The sequence below is a fragment of the Puntigrus tetrazona genome, chromosome 4 (assembly GCF_018831695.1).
Source record: "Puntigrus tetrazona isolate hp1 chromosome 4, ASM1883169v1, whole genome shotgun sequence".
NCBI lineage: Eukaryota > Metazoa > Chordata > Actinopteri > Cypriniformes > Cyprinidae > Puntigrus > Puntigrus tetrazona.
The window spans coordinates 10,636,496-10,658,710 of NC_056702.1; the positions used below are offsets into that span (position 1 = coordinate 10,636,496).

The window sequence follows — 22,215 nt, forward strand, 5'->3', positions numbered from 1 at the left end:
CAGGTGTTGATATCCGAGGGTTTGGGTCGCTATGCACAGGATCCCTCCTTCATCCAGGTAGCGAAGCAGGAACTAGCGGACGCCTGCGACATGACCATGGAGGAGATGGAGAACGCCGCCGACAACATTCTCAACGCCAACGCGCCGCCCAACGCCAACGGAAACCTGCTACCCTTCATACAGTGCAGAGACACTGGCTCGCAGGAGTCCCGTTGCAGCCACGCGCTGGGCCTCTCGACCGCCTCGGGCTCCGACGAGCTGCTGGGGGCGGAGCTTGAGCGCTCCGAGGGGGCGGGGCAGCGGAACAGCACTCTGATGGAGGACGAGGACATGGAGTGCGTGACCAGTTTGTAGGGGGAACAGCAGCAGCAACGGAGGACTTCCTGTGTCTTAGCCCAGCTCTCTCTGAGGACACTGCTGTCCTGCAGTCTGACCCGTCTGTTGCGTGTACCTACCGTAGGGGTATAAGGCCATTCTGCTTAGCTGAGACCGAGTTGGTTTTTTTAGTTCGTCCGTGTGTTTGCGAGAGCACGAGCGAGTAGGCGTGTGTACATGTTTGTGTGTGCGTGTTTCTAAAGTGCCTCACAGTTCTCACAACCTTGATTGCAGTAAGGAAACGAAACCCTGACCGAGCAGGGAATGAAGGGAGTTTGCGCTGACCTGTGTGTGGCGGTAGGACTCGACGGCCCGGGGCATCGGCGAGGACGCTCGTGCCGAGCAGGTGGATCTCGAGGGCCGCGTTGGGAATTTACCGTCCGGGGGGTTCGAGAGATTGGACACATTGGAGCGGCTCTCTCTTTCCCTTCCATTTATCCATCCCTCCGTTGATCAGGAGAAGCGTCGTCTGCAAGCGCCCGCACGTCATCCTTCTCCTTTTTTGTGTTCAGTTGATGATTTTTGCTGCTTGTTTTATTTTATTTTTTTCCCCGATTTGATTTCTCTAGTTAAGCCTGCACATAGCTTTTCCTTTTATCAGCGGAAGACTGAACTCTCTGAATTGCTCTCTTTCTTGTGTACCGTTACGGCTTCCAGCTGTGTAAGGTACGGGTCATTGCATCAGTGGCCTTTTATCCCAGATCTGCTTCAGGTTTCATTTAGTTTATTTTTTTTTCGTTTTTTTATTTTTTATTTCAGCATTTAGTGTTTATAATGTTGTTTGCACACAAGATGGATGCTGTTTTTTTTCTTAAATTATTATTATTATTATTATTATTATTGAAGGCGTTTAAGATGTTTATGCCAGATGCAGTGTTGTGAATCTAATGCCTCTTACAGACACACACAAGAAAAAACAAATTATTTATTTATTTATTCCTGTCAGAGGTGAAGCGCGTTCCGCTGGGGGTCGGGTCTCTCTCTCGATGTTTATTGGTAGCTCACAAGCTGTAAATGAGCAGTGTCACTCACCTGGGCGCAGGTAGCACTGACAGGTCTCATGGCTGCTGTTGGATCGGACTCGCATTTGCTCTGAAACTACTGACGTTTCTTCACTGCTGATCTCCAGAAACATTCAGCCGACAGCTGCGATCCGGTCACGATCCCACCTGCTCGACACAGGAAACAGCAGATCTTCGGGAAGGTCAGTAACGGTGCACTTTGAGAAGAGGAAGGGTGGAGTATTCAGGGATGTCTGGGTAGCGCATCATTAAAAAAAACAAACAAACAAACAAACTCTAATGTAGTTCACACAGGGCTAAATATATGACCATCATTATGAAAGTACCAACATCAGCAGTGTCATCATCATACAATGTTATTGATTGCTATTATTATTATTACTCTTATTGTTAAGGATATTTTTCTGCTGCGTTTAACACTGTTTCCATGCAGTTCGGCAGACACACAGAGAACTACTTATCGATCTATTATGCAAATAAGGTGTTGAAGCGTTGTGTTGGTAATGTGTCGACGGGGATGGAGTGCATCCCTCAAACACGTGCGCTGATGAGAAACCTGACCAATCCACTTCCAGGCGTCTCTCTGTTCGTGCCACACCAGACCGGGTTAGAAGTTCTGTCACCGTTTTGCACACTACTTCAGACGATATGAATTTCTCTTTCCATGTATGATAATAGATAACTGACTATTTTTGTCTAGCTGACTCCTCACTTTCTACAGAGCGTCCTGGCGTTTGGTCCCAGGGCCTCGAACATCGCATTCGATCTCAGTCTCCGGTCCTGTGCCATTTTTTTTGTTGTTTTCGGGGTTTTTTTTTTGGTCGATTGAGTTCGTGAATGTTTACAGGAGGTCTCTGCTCTGCAAAGCTTGTGAAAAAAAAAAAACGAAACAAAAAAACGTGACAAATGTAGCCAGAACCCACCTGCTCTGTTCCAAAGCCGCCACCACACCCTCATATCTCCTACACACACGTGCCATACGTCATTGTGAGGCTGCCCCAGGCATATTTCGAGGCCTTGGTTGTGTACGTGTGCGAGTTTCTCCGTGTTTAGCATATGCAGAGCGCGGAAACGAGCGCGTTTGTGTGGTGTTCGTGTTAGTATATGCAGGATGAGTGAGTGCGTGAGTGCATGCGTATGTGCTTGCATACCACAAGATATGCAAAAACAATGCAATAACTTTGACTGTACAACAGTTTCCTTCAGAACTACAGCTGTACAAAAATCTAAGATACGGAGAGAAATATATTCACTGTCGTGTATTAAGTTACAGAACTTTAAATTGAAGAAACCTGTCATACTTGAAATCGGGTGCATTTGAGTATTGAGTATTTTGAAATAATCTTGTGCGGGTCAGTTTGGTTCGATGTTTTTCTTCTGTTGGTTTCAATTATCTCTGCATGAGGATTCTTTTGGTGTGCCAAGCGTTTTTTGAGTAGTTTTTTTGTTGTTGTTTTCATTTTGAAACACTGAGGAAACACTGATGACGAGGAGCGAAGGTGTAAATACAGACGGAGGAGAGAAGCGTCTCGTTGGTGTGAAAATGATTTTGCATATCTTGTGCTCAGCTGAAAGGTGCATGATACGCAAGAGCAGCTCTCTCTCTTTCACTCTCGCTTCCCCCCCTTTATCTTTTCATTCGCTCACCCTCCTTGTCCTTTCTTCGGCAGACATCACAGCGAAGGCGTTTTATTACGGCACCCGTGCGCCGCTGAACTGGCTCACTTTAAGTAGTTGGTCATGCACATCGATTCTCGCTATTATTTGAGGCTGCAAGCGGAAATAGTAGAAATCCCCTTTCATTTCTCAAGTCTCATGGACAATCTGCGTTCGGCGAGGAGATTTAGGTTGGAAATAATGGATCTGGATGCTAAGCTTGAATCAATTTTGTTTTGTTCTCGTTTGCATGGAGTCTAAAGGATGGAGTCCTCCTCTCCCTTCATTAGCCGATGATTGTATATTTTTATAGACTTATAGAAAAGAATTAACACGTGAGAAGAGACGATATAAACTCATCTATATCTGCTGAATGTCAGGGTTAAAATGGCTACACACAACCGTGTTTGAGAATGTATGTAGTGACTACGTATAGATAGAAATAAAATTTATGATAGAGAAATATAGAGTAAATCATTCGTATTCACCGCAGTAGCTCCTTTTGAACCTCTGCTCGTCCGGCCTGTTTTTAAGCAGGATGCTTAAGGGGGGGTTTTTTGCTGAGGGAGGAGTGCAATGAGATTAATCGTGTGATTTTGAACCCGAGGGCTTTTTCCACAGCTGCTTTATTCAGATCAACACATCCCGTTCCCCTCCGAGCACCTGCACACGACAGAACGGCGTGGAAAAGCCACAAGCTTTCGCGACACAGAAGCAGCGCCTGTGTTGAATGAAACCGCTAATGAATGAACACAGAGAGCTGTCTGCTCAGGCCTTGGGGAAATGTACCAAATATTTGACTGAATATTTTATTAGTTGCTCAGTGAGGTTTTTGCCCAAATGGTTGTAATGTAGCTTTTCTTCTCTCAGAGAACCAGAAGTTATTTTCTATATTTTAAAATATATGAGAACTATTTATCGGATGGTTTGAGGGAAAGTCGATGAGGATGATATTTTAGCAGGGGAAGCGTAGGTGGCTTTTTTTGATCGACCGTGGCTTGTATTTGAGTTCGCCATCTGTAGCAGTAGCATGCACAAGTTTCCCCAATGAAGAGAAGAATATATTGAAAAAAAACGGTTTGATGCATTTAAATCGTAAATATTTTTGGAAATATAAACCCCCTAGAAAAGAGTAAGCTATCCATAGCAAACGAGCAGCATTTTTATAACCACACGAGTTCACGAAACATTAAACCGTTTTTGTTTGTTTTATTCGGATAAACCCAGTAATGCACGAACGCAAAACGTTAGTGGATTTATTAAGACGTCTGTAGTTCAAGCATCAGCATTCGGGCTGTCTGGCGTTTTTGGGTTCGTGCTTGTTCGTATGCCAATTCTGCATGTGTCAGACTGAAGGAACGTGCCGTGGGGTTGACCTTTGACCCAGAGAAAGCCTGGACAGGTGCAATGTCTGCCCTCTGGTTTAACCTTTGTGTAGCACGTATCTCTAATGTCCTCCTTTATATGACTGTTAATTTGATATTATAAGTTAATGTAGTGCGTTAACGAGTTTTAATGATAAACTAAAAGCTAAGGTGGTGATGCAATAATCACAATTTGCACATTTAAACCACGTTTAGTTGGACACGTCGTACACATAATCCAAGTAAAGGATGAATTTATGCATAGATTTTAGCTGTCGTGTATATATTGATTTCGCCCTAAGCTCAAAACGTCGATCTTGCCATAGTTTCATTTCCACAGGTGGGACGATAATTAATGCAGATCTGCTCTTCGGTGTTTTTCAGTGCACTGATTGCGTTCAAATCCCCAGCTGTGTGGGGAAGGGAAATGCAAGAGCGTTTATACGAACCAGTTTGAGGTTTTCGAGCGGCATTTCCCCGCCTCTAGTTCCACCCAGCGAATGTAGCACTAGAGAAAGAAGAAGATGGGCGGGACGGTAACGGTTATAACGAGGAGCTCAAAGAGTTAATATTGCACAAATCTCCATGTATGAGTGAACCTTTTAACAACTTATTCTTTCCCACATCCTGCTTTCTTTCTGCAGAGGTGGAAGTAACGCTCTTTTTGATGGCGTCGAGCTCTGGGCTTGATTTGTCGGGTCTCTCTTTCTGATGCTCACTCGTCTACGAGCGGTCCGCCGTTCCTTCCGTTATAGAGGCTGCCTCACGCTCTTTTCCTGTGTTCGTAGGCGATTCGGTTCACGCTTAACCACTTAAGACTCAAGAAGGGAGGAATCTTCGAGCGGATCGTCTCGGTTGCTTTATTTTGGTCGACCGCACGAGCAGCTTCTATAGTCTTTGATTGACTGTGCGGACGGGAAGTGTGGTCTGGAGGCCCTGAGCTGTTTGGTAGATTAACGAGCCGAATTAAAATTAGATGCGTGTCGTGCTTTTGGTAGAATTCGAAGGCATCAGTGCTGACCATTCAGGTCTCTCACGAAACACCGTCAGAGGTCGTTCACGTTTCGGACTATTTAATGGCGTTTAGACCCCAGGTGTTATTGAAAACTCTGTGAGACGTCTGCATGGTCTGTCATTCCCTCCTCTACTTTTGCTGAGACTCTTTTGTTTCATTTCATCATTCTTTCATTTGTTCATTTAGATTTTAAAAAGAATACGCTACGTAAATCTGAAGATTCAATCACTTTTTCTACTCCTATTTTCAAAAAAAAAGTGAAACGAAAAAAACCAACAAAAAATTGGATTTGTAAATAAGTGATTGTACAGTTTGTATCTGTATCTGTCAGTCTGTCTTTGGTGACAGAGTGTGTCTTGCTTATAACGCACGCTACCAGTAAATAAAAACTAAAAAATATCTTTAGATTGTATGGTTCTTGACAGGAAGTTTTAAATTAATCTCTGCTGTATATTCCTGTAATATTGCATTTTTATCTGAGGAATGATGTTATTAAACAATTGCAAATAAAGTGAATTTCCTAAGGTTTGGTTCTTTTGCATCTTATGGACAATTATGACCGAATGTGCTCAGGTAAGATCTCGCCTGTCTCTACATTACTTACAGAGGATAAATTCAGATGTTCTTTTTATTACGTTCACAGCATCATATGCCAGTTATATTAAATCAAAATGCACATGCTTTTTTTTTTACATTCATATTATATTATTGTATATTGTATCCAGAGTCCAGCCACTGGATCAGCACAACCTGCAGCTCTAAAATCATTTATAAAAAGGCAGCCTGTGTAGTGTCATGTACACGTGTCAGCATACTTCCTGGGTTTGTGTTCAGCGCGTGTCCTTGTGGTTGATCTTCCTTGACTCTCCGTGATGAAGAGTGAAGAACAGATCTGGATTCAGTCCGTGATTCACCATAGCCTCACGCAAACGTGCTGGAGGCTCAAGATAATGCTGAGAGAGAGAGAAAAAAAGAGAGAAAAGTGCAGTACAGTATATATCAAAAATACAGTAACACTGCAATACTGTGAAATACAGTTCAAATTCATTGTTTTCTACTGTAATTCAAATAAAAAGAAAAGGGCCTGAACTATAAAACATCCCTTACCGAATACCTAAAGCTTGAATAAAGGCCCAAAAATGTGTTCTCTCCCCTAAATTATCTTCAGAACAGCGTAAATACATCATGCGTGACAAGGTCTAATCCTAAAGTTCTCTAAGCTGACTAAATTAGCTAACCATTACGACTCTGAATGCTTCTTCTGACCAGACTCTCCCTCGGAGAAGTCTGACGCAATGCAACAACAAAGAGCGGACTCCCCGACCACAGCTGGACAGCGGTTACACACAATCAGAGCAGTGACGGCCGGACAGCTCAGAGTAGGCCATTCACAGCGAGAGAATCAAGACAGGCTCATACCTCATAGGCTAAAGCGAACGTCCCCCAGTGAATGGCCAGCGATGATTTGGCCTGGATGTCTATGTGGATCTGAACGGCCTCTTCGGGGTCCACGTGCTGAGACTTCATGATTCCTCTAAAAAAAAAAACAATTTAGATGATCAGTGTACCTGATGCACACAAATAAGGTTTATTTGACAGCTTGATTAGGAACCAAACTTCTCTTTGCAGTCTTACCTGGGCAGGTACGCTCCGATCGGGATGGCAGCCAGGTCGAACGGCCCGAAGCGCTTTCCGATCTCTTTAAATGCCGAACAGTATCCCGTATCTCCGGCGAAGAAGAAGCGGCAATGGGGGCCTACGACTGTCCAGCTTCCCCATAACGCTCTGTTGTCATCCAGAGGGGTGCGTTTGCACCAGTGCTGTGCTGGCGTGCAAAGAAATGTGACATTGTCGTGCCCGGGAACGCGGCTTCCCACCCACCAGTCCAGCTCTGTGACATTCTCGCAGCCCGCCTTCCGCATCCACGCGGCCAACCCGAGCGGCACAAACCAGCGCAGACCGGAGCCGAAGCGAGTGTTCAGAGCTGCCACGGAGTCTGCGTCGAGGTGATCGTAGTGCGTGTGACTGATGAGCACCGCGTCCAGGCGGGGGAGCCGCTCGATGGTGCATGGCGGGTCACGGTAACGCTTCGGGCCCATGAGCGGCACTGGAGAGGCTCTCTGGCTGAACATGGGGTCGGTCAGAAACACCAGTCCTTCCATCTCCACCAGGACGGTGGCGTGACCCAGCCAGGTCGCTCGCACAGACGGGCCTGTCTGTCCACACTGATCTGGCCTCTGGACAAAATACGGCTCCTGAATTGGCAACTCATGGTCAAGAACCTGAAGACAAAAACATTTTTAAATTTTATTAAAAAATTTTATATATATAATTTTTTTTTCTTTTGAATATTATTTCCGGTATTATTCATAGTTTAAATTAGTTTTTATGTATAATTTTACATTAGAAAAGACATTTAGATAAAACGTACATTTTCATTATATATTTACATTTGTATCCGTTTATAATGTATTAAATAACATGCATTAATGAATATAAAATATAACAAATTTAAACTTTAGATGTGTGCATACAGTATATTATAAATGTATCATTCTAAATGTCTAAATTCTAAAATATATATATATATATATACACACACACATTTAATTAAAATATAAATGTATTTACTATAACAAAATATTGTAACATAACGCGATTTTATAGCCCATTTAGCTACCATTTCTCCACTTATAAATGCTCTATACCCTAAACTTCTAGAGACAAACGTCTGTTCAGTGATCGCCGCTCTTCTGACGGCTGTGCGTGTCGTTCACCTCTTTGGCACTGGGAACATTACTGTTGTTCTTCTCGGTGAGGAACAGGCGAGCTATGGTGCCGTAGGAGGGGAACTGCCATGTTGTCCAAGGGTTCACGAAGCACCCGCGAGAGTCCCGTCTGGAGCACGTAACATCCTGCTCCTGCCTGTAATCCAGCGGGAAGTCGCTCCCCTCCGCCATGGAGCTGCGCAAACACCTGTTAAAAACATCATTTAGCCGCTTCACAATAAACTGCAGAAAACACGCCTTTAATCGCACACCAGCAATTACTCTCATTCGTCTGCCTGTTTTTATTTCTTTGTGCGCATTAATTACGGTTACTAAACGTCCAGACCACATACCATAGACCTGTACCGTGTATCTATGCTTCTCCTTTCGTCTCCAAACGCAAAGCTAAGCACATGCGCTACACTTTTTAAACGCACACGTTTACTGCACCCAGCGGGTCTAGTTATCACACGCCGCCGAACCCGAAGTTAAAAGCACATCTTATAAACAACCCGGAGCAGATTATAATTATAACAACGTGCCTCGAGGCGCGCAGGTACGTACCGACGCGTCACTTCCGCGAGCAGCAAACCCGAGTCTGTCGGGAGCGGCGCGAGCGCGCGAGCTCGCGTCAAAAGAAGAGTTGACGTAAGGGCGGCCATAAGGGACAAAAAACCTACAAACGAAACGCGTCGAAGTTTTAACGCGTTTGAGACGGGCTCTCACGAAGCGAGACGGGTAACAAACTTCTCGGATTTACGCTCGAAAACGTTTAGCGTTACTTCCGTTTTTTTGCCGTGCCGTTCTATCGCCGCGGTAACTCGGCCAAAGCGTCTTAACGACCGCGTGAAATCAAGACGTCTCGGTGCGACCCGACAAGCAGACCAGACTCGTTCAGACCCGGAGCACGTGCGCGTGAACGAGCCTGCTGATTCATCCGAGGTGCAGCGGGTCGGATAAACTGCTTGGGCTGGTCTTACAACTTATCTGTTTCACTAGACATAGCAATCAGACAAAAGGTAGATCGGTCTCATTTTAAACTGAAAGGTAAGAGTGACTACACATTGGTTCATTTCTAGACTAGTTCTTACCCACCATGTTAAGTTTAGCAACTGGGGGTTGTTTCATAAAACTAGTTTACAAAACTGGCCATGCTTATTTCTTGTTTTTTATATATATATATATACCAAATCAGCTGACAGTAAGTCAGACTAAAGGAAATAAATCTGGCATATTTAGTAAACTTGTTTGGATCCTGATTCATCAAACACTTTTAGCCTTTTGCACAGATCTTTGATATTATTTACTTATTTAAATGCACTTGCAATATTTTGCAGCAAGAGGACAGGTTAGTCTAAGACTTGTTGCAGTAACGCTACATAAGTGCAAAATAATAATAATAATAATAATGATTGAAAGTTGAATATGTGGAGGACCAGAGAAAAGCATGCACGTCTGCTTGCTTTGAGTAAATTACACAGATTTTAGAGTTTGAACAGTTAGCGTAGTTAATTTGTATTTTTTTTTTTTTGTTACCATGCTTTTCTGTTAGTTAGCCGTTTATTTTTTTTTTTTTTTTTAACATAGTCCAAAAAATAAATCGGATGCAGTTTGGTTGAGGTTCATTGTAATGCATAATGGAAAAACATAATTTTTCATAATTGTTAAAAATTTGAGTTGTTTGTTTTTGTACTCTTTATGTACTCGTGTTGTCAGGAAAATGGCAGTAGGTCAACAAATGTATTAGAAATGCCTGTACAGACTTTTCCAGCCTAGGGTGAAATGTCATTTGCTTGTATGTGCACTTCATTGGAAATGACCATAATGACTTTGAAATTGGTTAATAATGAAATTAAATATATAGGCATTTCTGTATAGGCATCTCTAATACATTTGTTGACCTACTGCCATTTTCCTGTCATAAAAACTGCTGGGAGTGAATGCAATTTCCAGACACCCCTCGGCCTCCACCTCCAGCACCGATGTGGACCATAGACTGAAAGATGCACTGCAACTTACTGTATCTTTAGCCTGACTGAACATACTCTAATCAGCTAACGGGGAGTTTCAGTCCAGCTGTATTCAATAAGGGAGAACTATTGGCTTGACTTTTTGTCAAAGTTGTCCTAAAACCAAAAGAAAAGTCGTTTTTATCTCAGAAAATCTTAGAACTTTTTTTCATCCACGATACACTACTATACATCTCGGCTTTTCCTTGTCTGAAATGTTATTAAAATGGTGTTTATTTGTCCCAGAATGAAAATAAGCTTTGCTCCTGTTTTCACGACCAGTTTTGTCACACATGGCGCTCGTGAGTATGTGGGGAAAAAAAAAACTGATGTGAAATGAGCAGGTGGGCTTACAACAGCATCAAACTAAACTCGCTGTAAGCTTATGCCAAAGGATAGGAGTCAGAAATTGATAAATATAATAGAAGTCTGATAGAAGAGCTTTAGTCATTATATCTAACAAAGTAAAGTTGGGTTTAAATCCCACCACTGCATTAATATTATTATTATTATTATTATTATAACAATTTGTGTCTAAATATCTAACGTGCCATGACTTTTGGATGAATCCATCAAAGGATGAATGTTTGCCTTTTGTACATAAAATCTTGGTTCAAAACTAAGAGTTATGCTAGTTTTATTACACATTGATATTTTTAGTTATATTTGTATATATAAAGTAAACAAGGACCCATCGAGGTCCAGTGGCTCAGTTGGTCTATTGTTGCCTTTCAAGTTCAAACCCACTGCTGCTTATGTTAAAAGTATCACGTATTGCATTATATCCAACAAAGATCAACATACTATAAGCCTTGTGGCTCACATAATATTTACCTTTGGTACAAAAACTTTCATTCATTCATTGACATTTTCATGGTCATGGTCATGGTCATATATATTGAGGCTCAGTAGCTCAGTTGGAAAGGCATTGACCTGCCATCAAAAAGTCCTGAGTTCAAATCCCACCTTTTCTTATGTTAAAAACCTGACGTATTTCATCCTATCCCACAAAGTGTCTGAAACAGCAGCAGACGTCACAAAAGTCACAGTGGAGCCGGGGCTAAAACATATCAGTAGCACCCGAGGATGCTCTGGAGTCATGGGTTCGAGTCCCTCCTCGGTGTGTTGAACACAGCTTTAAAGCCTTTATCTGACGCTTCATTTAAAACCGCAGCTCACTTTCAGGTGAAGGGTGAAGTATAAGTTCCTTCAAGTGTTCAAACAGGGGGATCTGTGGCTCACAGGTATGAGCGCTGCCTCACGGTAAAGAGGTTGCTGGTTCAGTCCCAGCCAGATCTCTGCGATATGAATGAATGGTGGAGTGAGTGAAGGGTGCACCTGAAAGAGGGGGAGACCAAGTACGGTCTCCCCCTGGGGCTTCCAGCACAACCTCCAGCAGCGGTTATGATTTATCACACTGGACAAAGAAAGAAGGAAGTTAGTTAGACAGCTAGTTACTTGCTTTACTTAAAACAAACTTCTTAACTTATGAAACACTTACTTAGTTTGCCATCCTTTACTTACTAAAAAGAAAATAAGGGCAACCTACACATTCAGGACCAAACAACACTCATTAATCAAAAACACACAGATGTCCATCTTCACAGTCAGTGTCCACATGTCTCTCAACTCTGTTCAGTCCAGACAGGTCTCTGTAAAGACATAAATAAAGACTCTATGTCCAAACTCAGTCCTGGAGGGCCGGTGTCCTGCAGAGATTAGCTCCACCCCTAATTAAACACACCTGATCCAGCTAATCAAGTACTTCAGACAGGCATAGCATGTGTGTTTTAGCTGGGTTCAGTCTAAACTCTGCAGAAATGAAACACATTTACTCACAGTCACCTTTTTTAAGCATTACCTGCTGATCAGGAGACGTCTGTCCTCATGTCTAAAGTCAGTCCACATGTCCTGGACGTCCAGACACTTATTCCTTATTCTGCAGAGGAGAACAAATCATCAAAACAAGACATAAACATACTTACAGTGGAGGCCAAAATGATCAGAACAACAATATTTTCACCAGCTTACTCGGTTATTTCTATATTTCTATGTATGTGTCAGGAGGAATTATCACTTTACATTTACAAACATTTATTTAGTCCAAACACGTCCCTGTCTCTGTAAAGACATAAATAAACACTCTGTCCTTTTATATCTAACAATAGTAAAATAAAACTAATAGATAACATGGAATCGGTTAAATGTTTGTTTTTAAAGCCCATAAAAATAAATGATGACAACCTACACATTCAGCACCAAACAACACTCATGATCAAACACACTCACCTGTCCACGAGCAGATGTCCATCTTCACAGTCAATGTCCACATGTCCTTCAACTCTGTACAGTCCAGACACGTGAGAAAACACCTCTCTATGAAGAAAGACTGCTGGTACACTGACTGACTCTTTAACAAACACGAGTCACACTTTACAACACCACCAGATAAACAACAGCTTTTCTCACGATTATACTTTCTAAGCTTGATCCCTGCTCATAGCTGTCTCTACTTCAGCTTCATGTTATCAACGCAACAACTATCCGTGTGTTTATTGTCCTGAAAGTCTGACAGCGGGCTGGATTTCAGCAAAACAGTCAGCAGATAAACAAGATCTGTGTCAAATCAGCAGTGAGGCAGTCGGAGACTTTTACACATTAAAGACCTGCTTTCAGGAAACACATTAAAGACCTGCTTTCACGTGTCAGAAGGGAGATACTTAAAGACAAAGAGCTAAACGAGTACAAGTGACTTTACAGGAGAAGTTACTTACAGGCGAGTCTCGTGAAATCCTCTCTTCACGCTCTTTATCGCAGTAAACGATGGTTTGTTTCAGTCTGGCCCGAAATATGTGCCGTTTAGTCAAACGTCTGAGCTGTCAGGTGCATAACCTTTACTTTTAACGCATTAAAACAGTGTTAAAACAGTCTAAAAACGGTCTCAAGTGTTTGTTGACGCTGCTGTCAGGTGTCACGCTGACAATGATGCGCAGAGCCCGCGGGCGCCCCCTAGCGGTCCGGACGATAAAACACGATTTATTCCCGGCAGACGAGTCGTGTTATGATCACAAATACTCCAGGCTGTTCCCTAAACGATCGCTGAAACGTCTAGTTTACGTTAACGTTGACACACTCAAGCGAAATGGCCATTTATCACGCTGAACGCCAGACAGGTGAAAGCAGGTGATCGGCGGCTCCCTCTTGTGGCCAGAAAGTGAAGCAGATTCATTAAACGACGCTAGATTGAAGAGGACAGTCGAGGCGAGAGGACGTCCGTGTGGGGCTTTATACGCGTTAAAATAAAGGTATAATGTTGTCAGCAGGTAAACTCGGACGCTGGCAGTTAACTGACTCGGATCGGCTCTCAAATGAGGAGAAAAGTGTCCGATGTTTTGAACTGGAAGCCACGTGGCCGAAATACAAACACAGATACAATGCGGGACAGAGTGTCTTCCGACGATGTTTTGACTGATTTATCTGCTGGTTAAGTAGATGCTTTTTTAAATCTAAAGTGGTGTTTTCGTCTCATGTTCTCAATTATGTAATAATATCGTATGTTTATTTGCGGATTCAATCAGCGTTCATAGCAGTGCGCCCCCATGTGGACACGAAGAGCATCTGCAGGACAAACTCTTTCTCTTAGTGTTTACAAAAACTATTGTGAGACAATGATTTGATTCACTGTGTGCTGCTGAACAAGAAAAACCTCTCATTCTTGAACCTCAGTACTGGTTAAAATCCTGCATTTTTTTTATATTTTATAGTAATATATAAAAAACCAAAAGGGAATAAAGAGCAACTTTGCCATGTCCAGCTTAATTGTGCAACATATTAACTGAATACAAGCTGTTTTGCATGAGGTGTCCTGTGTTCAAACAGATGATCACTTTAACATTTAATTTACAGCAAAACACCTGAAAACAATATAAGATAATTCAACCTAAGTGATTTTTAATTACACTTCAAAAAGAAAACAAAAAGTCTTTGGTTCAGATGAAAGCTGTTTTTCATACATTAAATTCTTGTTTTAAAATGTGTGTATCACTGAAGTCTTTTTTTATTGTATATTTTATCTCATATATCTAAAATAGTATGTGCACTACTAAATCTCAGTGGTTCAATAGGTAAAGTGTTGTGTTTCGCTGCTGGAGTCCTGAGTTCAAATCCCATTAGTGCTTTGTTAAAAATCTGACGTATTGCATCCTATCCCACAAAGTGTCTGAAACAGCAGCAGATGTCACAGTGGAGCCAGGGGCTAAAACATATCAGTAGCACCCGAGGATGCTCTGGAGTCATGGGTTCAAGTCCCTCCTCGGTGTGTTGAACACAGCTTTAAAGCCTTTATCTGACGCTTCATTTAAAACCGCAGCTCACTTTCAGGTGAAGGGTGAAGTATAAGTTCCTTCAAGTGTTCAAACAGGGGGATCTGTGGCTCACAGGTACGAGCGCTGCCTCACGGTTAAGAGGTTGCTGGTTCAGTCCCAGCCAGATCTCTGCGATATGAATGAATGGTGGAGTGAGTGAAGGGTGCACCTGAAAGAGGGGGAGACCAAGTACGGTCTCCCCCTGGGGCTTCCAGCACAACCTCCAGCAGCGGTTATGATTTATCACACTGGACAAAGAAGGAAGTTAGTTAGAAAGACAGCTAGTTACTTGCTTTACTTAAAACACACTTATTACCTTATAAACTACTTACTTACTTTGCCATCCTTTACTTACTAAAAAGAAAATAAGGGCAACCTACACATTCAGGACCAAACAACACTCATTAATCAAAAACACACAGATGTCCATCTTCACAGTCAGTGTCCACATGTCTCTCAACTCTGTTCAGTCCAGACAGGTCTCTGTAAAGACATAAATAAAGACTCTATACCAGGGACTCTATGTCCAAACTCAGTCCTGGAGGGCCGGTGTCCTGCAGAGATTAGCTCCACCCCTAATTAAACACACCTGATCCAGCTAATCAAGTACTTCAGACAGGCATAGCATGTGTGTTTTAGCTGGGTTCAGTCTAAACTCTCCAGGACCGAGTTTGGACACCCCTGCTCTATACTTTACATGTACTTTTATATCTAACAATAGTAACATAAAACTAATGCATAACATGAAATCAGTTAAATGTTTGTTTTTAAAGCTCTCAAAAATAAATAATGAAACATTTACACACAGTCATCTTTATAACAATTACTGGACAATTACACAGGAAAATATTACACTAGTCACTTTGCATTGGACATTCGCACAGCCACTTTATATTCTATACTTTATTTTTATACTTTACACAATTCCTCTTTATATATATTTTTATCAAGTCAAGTCAAGTGGCTTTTATTGTCATTTCAACTACATATAGCTGTGCAGTACATAGTGAAATGAGACAACGTTTCTCCAGGACCTGGTGCTACATGGAGTCACATTTACAACACAATACAAGAGAACTTCACGTATTGAGCTCAGACAGTGTCTTAGCCACAGAAAGTGCAAAGTGTGCGGACTAGTGCAAACAGCAGGGGAGTAGAGTGCAAAGACAAAATTAGTGCAAGGCAAAAACATAATTAGTGCAAGAACACCAAATACAACAACAATAAATATGACGTGCAAGAACGCTTATGGGACAGGAAGGCCATTCAGGTGTGGTTATTGAGGAGTCTGATGGCTTGTGGGAAGAAACTGTTCAGCAGTCTGGTTGTGAGGGCCCGACTGCTCCGGTACCTCTTTCCAGATGGAAGGAGGGTGAATAATGTGTGTGAGGGGTGTGTGGGGTCCTGTACTATATTGTGGGCTTTGTGGATGCAGCGTGTGGTGTAGATGTCAGTGATAGAGGGCAGAGAGACGCCAATGATCTTTTCAGCTGTCCTCACAGGCAGTGATGCAACTGCACAGGACGCTCTCAATGGTCCCCCTATAGAACATAGTCAGGATGGGTGGAGGGACATGAGCTTTCCTCAGCCTCCTCAAGAAGTAGAGACACTATATATATATATATATATATATATATATATATATATATATATATATATATTTTTTTTTTTTTTTTTCTATTCTGACGCTGGACGGTAGTAAAAAAAACATTTCACTGCATGTCGTACCATGTATGTATGTGTATGTGACAAATAAAATAAGCATTACCTGCTGATGAGGAGACGTCTGTCCTCATGTCTAAAGTCTGTCCACATGTCCTGGACGTCCAGACACTTATTCCTTATTCTGCAGAGGAGAACAAATCATCAAAACAAGACATAAACAAACTTACAGTGGAGGCCAAAATGATCAGAACAACAATATTTTCACCAGCTTACTCGGTTATTTCTATATTTCTATGTATGTGTCAGGAGGAATTATCACTTTACATTTACAAACATTTATTTAGTCCAAACACGTCCCTGTCTCTGTAAAGACATAAATAAACACTCTATACTTTACATGCACTTTTATATCTAAAATAAAACTAATAGATAACATGAAATCGGTTCAATGTTTGTCTTTAAAGCCCTCAAAAATACATGACAACCTACACATTCAGCACCAAACAACACTCATAATCAAACACACTCACCTGTCCACGAGCAGATGTCCATCTTCACAGTCAATGTCCACATGTCCTTCAACTCTGTACAGTCCAGACACGTGAGAAAACACCTCTCTATAAAGAAAGACTGCTTTAACAAACACGAGTCACACTTTACAACACCACCAGATAAACAACAGCTTTTCTCACGATTATACTTTCTAAGCTTGATCCCTGCTCATAGCTGTCTCTACTTCAGCTTCATGTTATCAACGCAACAACTATCCGTGTGTTTATTGTCCTGAAAGTCTGACAGCGGGCTGGATTTCAGCAAAACAGTCAGCAGATAAACAAGATCTGTGTCAAATCAGCAGTGAGGCAGTCGGAGACTTTTACACATTAAAGACCTGCTTTCAGGAAACACATTAAAGACCTGCTTTCACGTGTCAGAAGGGAGATACTTAAAGACAAAGAGCTAAACGAGTACAAGTGACTTTACAGGAGAAGTTACTTACAGGCGAGTCTCGTGAAATCCTCTCTTCACGCTCTTTATCGCAGTAAACGATGGTTTGTTTCAGTCTGGCCCGAAATATGTGCCGTTTAGTCAAACGTCTGAGCTGTCAGGTGCATAACCTTTACTTTTAACGCATTAAAACAGTGTTAAAACAGTCTAAAAACGGTCTCAAGTGTTTGTTGACGCTGCTGTCAGGTGTCACGCTGACAATGATGCGCAGAGCCCGCGGGCGCCTCCTAGCGGTCCGGACGATAAAACACGATTTATTCCCGGCAGACGAGTCGTGTTATCGTCACAAATACTCCAGGCTGTTCCCTAAACGATCGCTGAAACGTCTAGTTTACGTTAACGTTGACACACTCAAGCGAAATGGCCATTTATCACGCTGAACGCCAGACAGGTGAAAGCAGGTGATCGGCGGCTCCCTCTTGTGGCTAGAAAGTGAAGCAGATTCATTAAACGACGCTAGATTGAAGAGGACAGTCGAGGCGAGAGGACGTCCGTGTGGGGCTTTATACGCGTTAAAATAAAGGTATAATGTTGTCAGCAGGTAAAGTCGGACGCTGGCAGTTAACTGACTAGGATCGGCTCTCAAATGAGGAGAAAAGTGTCCGATGTTTTGAACTGGAAGCCACGTGGCCGAAATACAAACACAGATACAATGCGGGACAGAGTGTCTTCCGACGATGTGTTGACTGATTTATCTGCTGGTTAAGTAGATGCTTTTTTAAATCTAAAGTGGTGTTTTCGTCTCATGTTCTCAATTATGTAATAATATCGTATGTTTATTTGCGGATTCAATCAGCGTTCATAGCAGTGCGCCCCCATGTGGACACGAAGAGCATCTGCAGGACAAACTCTTTCTCTTACTGTTTACAAAAACTATTGTGAGACAATGATTTGATTCACTGTGTGCTGCTGAACAAGAAAAACCTCTCATACTTGAACCTCAGTACTGGTTAAAATCCTGCATTTTTTTTATGTTTTATAGTAATATATAAAAAAACCAAATGGGAATAAAGAGCAACTTGGCCATGTCCAGCTTAATTGTGCAACATATTAACTGAATACAAGCTGTTTTGCATGAGGTGTCCTGTGTTCAAACACATGATCGCTTTAACATTTAATTTACAGCAAAACACCTGAAAACAATATAAGCTAATTCAACCTAAGTGTTTTTAATTACATTTCAAAAAACAAAACAAAAGGTTCAGATGAAAGCTGTCTGTCAAACATTAAATTCTTGTTTTAAAATGTATCACTGAAGTCTTTTTTTAATTGTATATTTTAACTCATATATCTAAAATAGTATGCGCACTACTAAATCTCAGTGGTTCAATAGATAAAGTGGTGTGTTTCGCTGCTGGAGTCTTGAGTTCAAATCCCATTAGTGCTTTGTTAAAAACCTGACGTATTTCATCCTATCCCACAAAGTGTCTGAAACAGCAGCAGACACCACAAAAGTCACAGTGGAGCCGGGGGCTAAAACATATCAGTAGCACCCGAGGATGCTCTGGAGTCATGGGTTCAAGTCCCTCCTCGGTGTGTTGAACACAGCTTTAAAGCCTTTATCTGACGCTTCATTTAAAACCGCAGCTCACTTTCAGGTGAAGGGTGAAGTATAAGTTCCTTCAAGTGTTCAAACAGGGGGATCTGTGGCTCACAGGTACGAGCGCTGCCTCACGGTTAAGAGGTTGCTGGTTCAGTCCCAGCCAGATCTCTGCGATATGAATGAATGGTGGAGTGAGTGAAGGGTGCACCTGAAAGAGGGGGAGACCAAGTACGGTCTCCCCCTGGGGCTTCCAGCACAACCTCCAGCAGCGGTTATGATTTATCACACTGGACAAAGAAAGAAGGAAGTTAGTTAGTTAGACAGCTAGTTACTTGCTTTACTTAAAAAACACTTATTACCTTATAAACTACTTACTTAGTTTGCCATCTTTTGCTTATTAAAAAGAAAATAAGGGCAACCTACACATTCAGGACCAAACAACACTCATTAATCAAAAACACACAGATGTCCATCTTCACAGTCAGTGTCCACATGTCTCTCAACTCTGTTCAGTCCAGACAGGTCTCTGTAAAGACATAAATAAAGACTCTATACCAGGGACTCTATGTCCAAACTCAGTCCTGGAGGGCCGGTGTCCTGCAGAGATTAGCTCCACCCCTAATTAAACACACCTGATCCAGCTAATCAAGTACTTCAGACAGGCATAGCATGTGTGTTTTAGCAGGGTTCAGTCTAAACTCTCCAGGACCGAGTTTGGACACCCCTGCTCTATACTTTACATGTACTTTTATATCTAACAATAGTAACATAAAACTAATGCATAACATGAAATCAGTTAAATGTTTGTTTTTAAAGCTCTCAAAAATAAATAATGAAACATTTACACACAGTCATCTTTATAACAATTACTGGACAATTACACAGGAAAATATTACACTAGTCACTTTGCATTGGACATTCGCACAGCCACTTTATATTCTATACTTTATTTTTTATACTTTACACAATTCCTCTTTATATATATTTTTATCAAGTCAAGTCAAGTGGCTTTTATTGTCATTTCAACTACATATAGCTGTGCAGTACATAGTGAAATGAGACAACGTTTCTCCAGGACCTGGTGCTACATGGAGTCACATTTACAACACAATACAAGAGAACTTCACGTATTGAGCTCAGACAGTGTCTTAGCCACAGAAAGTGCAAAGTGTGCGGACTAGTGCAAGCAGCAGGGGAGTAGAGTGCAAAGACAAAATTAGTGCAAGGCAAAAACATAATTAGTGCAAGAACACCAAATACAACAACAATAAATATGACGTGCAAGAACGCTTATGGGACAGGAAGGCCATTCAGGTGTGGTTATTGAGGAGTCTGATGGCTTGTGGGAAGAAACTGTTCAGCAGTCTGGTTGTGAGGGCCCGACTGCTCCGGTACCTCTTTCCAGATGGAAGGAGGGTGAATAATGTGTGTGAGGGGTGTGTGGGGTCCTGTACTATATTGTGGGCTTTGTGGATGCAGCGTGTGGTGTAGATGTCAGTGATAGAGGGCAGAGAGACGCCAATGATCTTTTCAGCTGTCCTCACAGGCAGTGATGCAACTGCACAGGACGCTCTCAATGGTCCCCCTATAGAACATAGTCAGGATGGGTGGAGGGACATGAGCTTTCCTCAGCCTCCTCAAGAAGTAGAGGCGCTATATATACATTTTTTTTTTTTCTATTCTGACGCTGGACGGTTGTAAAAAACATTTCACTGCATGTCGTGCCATGTATGTATGTGTATGTGACAAATAAAATTTGACTTTGAATTTGAAAAGCATTACCTGCTGATGAGGAGACGTCCGTCCTCATGTCTAAAGTCAGTCCACATGTCCTGGACGTCCAGACACTTATTCCTTATTCTGCAGAGGAGAACAAATCATCAAAACAAGACATAAACATACTTACAGTGGAGGCCAAAATGATCAGAACAACAATATTTTCACCAGCTTACTCAGTTATTTCTATATTTCTATGTATGTGTCAGGAGGAATTATCACTTTACATTTACAAACATTTATTTAGTCCAAACACTCTATACTTTACATGCACTTTTATATCTAAAATAAAACTAATAGATAACATGAAATCGGTTCAATGTTTGTCTTTAAAGCCCTCAAAAATACATGACAACCTACACATTCAGCACCAAACAACACTCATGATCAAACACACTCACCTGTCCACGAGCAGATGTCCATCTTCACAGTCAATGTCCACATGTCCTTCAACTCTGTACGGTCCAGACACGTGAGAAAACACCTCTCTATGAAGAAAGACTGCTGGTACACTGACTGACTCTTTAACAAACATGAGTCACACTTTACAACATCACCAGATAAACAACAGCTTTTCTCACGATTATACTTTCTAAGCTTGATCCCTGCTCATAGCTGTCTCTACTTCAGCTTCATGTTATCAACGCAACAACTATCCGTGTGTTTATTGTCCTGAAAGTCTGACAGCGGGCTGGATTTCAGCAAAACAGTCAGCAAATAAACAAGATCTGTGTCAAATCAGCAGTGAGGCAGTCGGAGACTTTTACACATTAAAGACCTGCTTTCACGTGTCAGAAGGGAGATACTTAAAGACAAAGAGCTAAACGAGTACAAGTGACTTTACAGGAGAAGTTACTTACAGGTGAGTCTCGTGAAATCCTCTCTTCAGGCTCTTTATCGCAGTAAACGATGGTTTGTTTCACTCTGGCCCGAAATATGTTCCGTTGAGTCAAACGTCTGAGCTGTCAGGTGCATAACCTTTACTTTTAACGCATTAAAACAGTGTTAAAACAGTCTAAAAACGGTCTCAAGTGTTTGTTGACGCTGCTGTCAGGTGTCACGCTGACAATGATGCGCAGAGCCCGCGGGCGCCCCCTAGCGGTCCGGACGATAAAACACGATTTATTCCCGGCAGACGAGTCGTGTTATGACCACAAATACTCCAGGCTGTTCCCTAAACGATCGCTGAAACGTCTAGTTTACGTTAACGTTGACACACTCAAGCGAAATGCCCATTTATCACGCTGAACGCCAGACAGGTGAAAGCAGGTGATCGGCGGCTCCCTCTTGTGGCCAGAAAGTGAAGCAGATTCATTAAACGACGCTAGATTGAAGAGGACAGTCGATGCGAGAGGACGTCCGTGTGGGGCTTTATACGCGTTAAAATAAAGGTATAATGTTGTCAGCAGGTAAACTCGGACGCCGGCAGTTAACTGACTCAGATCGGCTCTCAAATGATGAGAAAAGTGTCCGATGTTTTGAACTGGAAGCCACGTGGCCGAAATACAAACACAGATACAATGCGGGACAGAGTGTCTTCCGACGATGTGTTGACTGATTTATCTGTTGGTTAAGTAGAGTAGAGTACAGTTTTTTGATCTAAAGTGGTGTTTTCGTCTCATGTTCGCAATTATGTAATAATGTCGTATGTTT

At 42.1% G+C, this 22,215-nt stretch overlaps 2 protein-coding genes across 15 annotated transcripts in view; one reads left to right on the forward strand and one right to left on the reverse strand.

The window, feature by feature from the left end:
* The window catches only part of cacna1c (calcium channel, voltage-dependent, L type, alpha 1C subunit), a 114,407-nt gene extending 108,451 nt beyond the window's left edge, over positions 1–5,956 (forward strand). For all 11 annotated transcript variants that reach the window (XM_043236634.1, XM_043236633.1, XM_043236631.1 and 8 more), the window contains one exon: positions 4–5,956. In XM_043236634.1, the coding sequence (XP_043092569.1) occupies positions 4–354 (351 nt within the window). In that variant the 3' untranslated portion in view covers positions 355–5,956. The remainder of the gene's footprint in view (positions 1–3) is intronic.
* Positions 1,288–9,264, reverse strand: napepld (N-acyl phosphatidylethanolamine phospholipase D). 4 transcript variants are annotated; one of them, XM_043236647.1, is made up of 6 exons: positions 8,765–9,264; positions 8,210–8,408; positions 7,068–7,714; positions 6,852–6,966; positions 6,248–6,385; positions 1,288–1,630 (listed from the first exon to the last, which is right to left on the reverse strand). In XM_043236647.1, the coding sequence occupies exons 1-5, from the start codon at positions 8,860–8,862 to the stop codon at positions 6,263–6,265; spliced, it is 1,182 nt and encodes a 393-aa protein (XP_043092582.1). In that variant the 5' UTR covers positions 8,863–9,264; the 3' UTR covers positions 1,288–1,630; positions 6,248–6,262. The 4 variants fall into 4 exon arrangements, with proteins under 4 accessions (XP_043092582.1, XP_043092581.1, XP_043092583.1 ...); XM_043236646.1 differs by lacking the exon at positions 1,288–1,630 and having other exon boundaries at positions 6,043–6,385; positions 8,765–9,262; XM_043236648.1 differs by lacking the exons at positions 1,288–1,630; positions 8,765–9,264 and adding an exon at positions 8,554–8,758 and having other exon boundaries at positions 6,043–6,385.
* Between the last annotated feature and the right edge of the window lie 12,951 nt (positions 9,265–22,215).

What these genes read in the sequence shown, in the direction of transcription:
- napepld (XM_043236647.1), bottom strand. Translation starts at nt 8,862, where the DNA reads ATGGCCGCCCTTACGTCAACTCTTCTTTTGACGCGAGCTCGCGCGCTC. An exon ending in ATGTTCCCAGTGCCAAAGAG is followed by an intron (nt 7,715 to 8,209) that starts GTGAACGACACG and finishes TTTTGTCTTCAG; the next exon opens with GTTCTTGACCATGAGTTGCC. An exon ending in CGTTCGCTTTAGCCTATGAG is followed by an intron (nt 6,386 to 6,851) that starts GTATGAGCCTGT and finishes TCTCTCTCTCAG; the next exon opens with CATTATCTTGAGCCTCCAGC.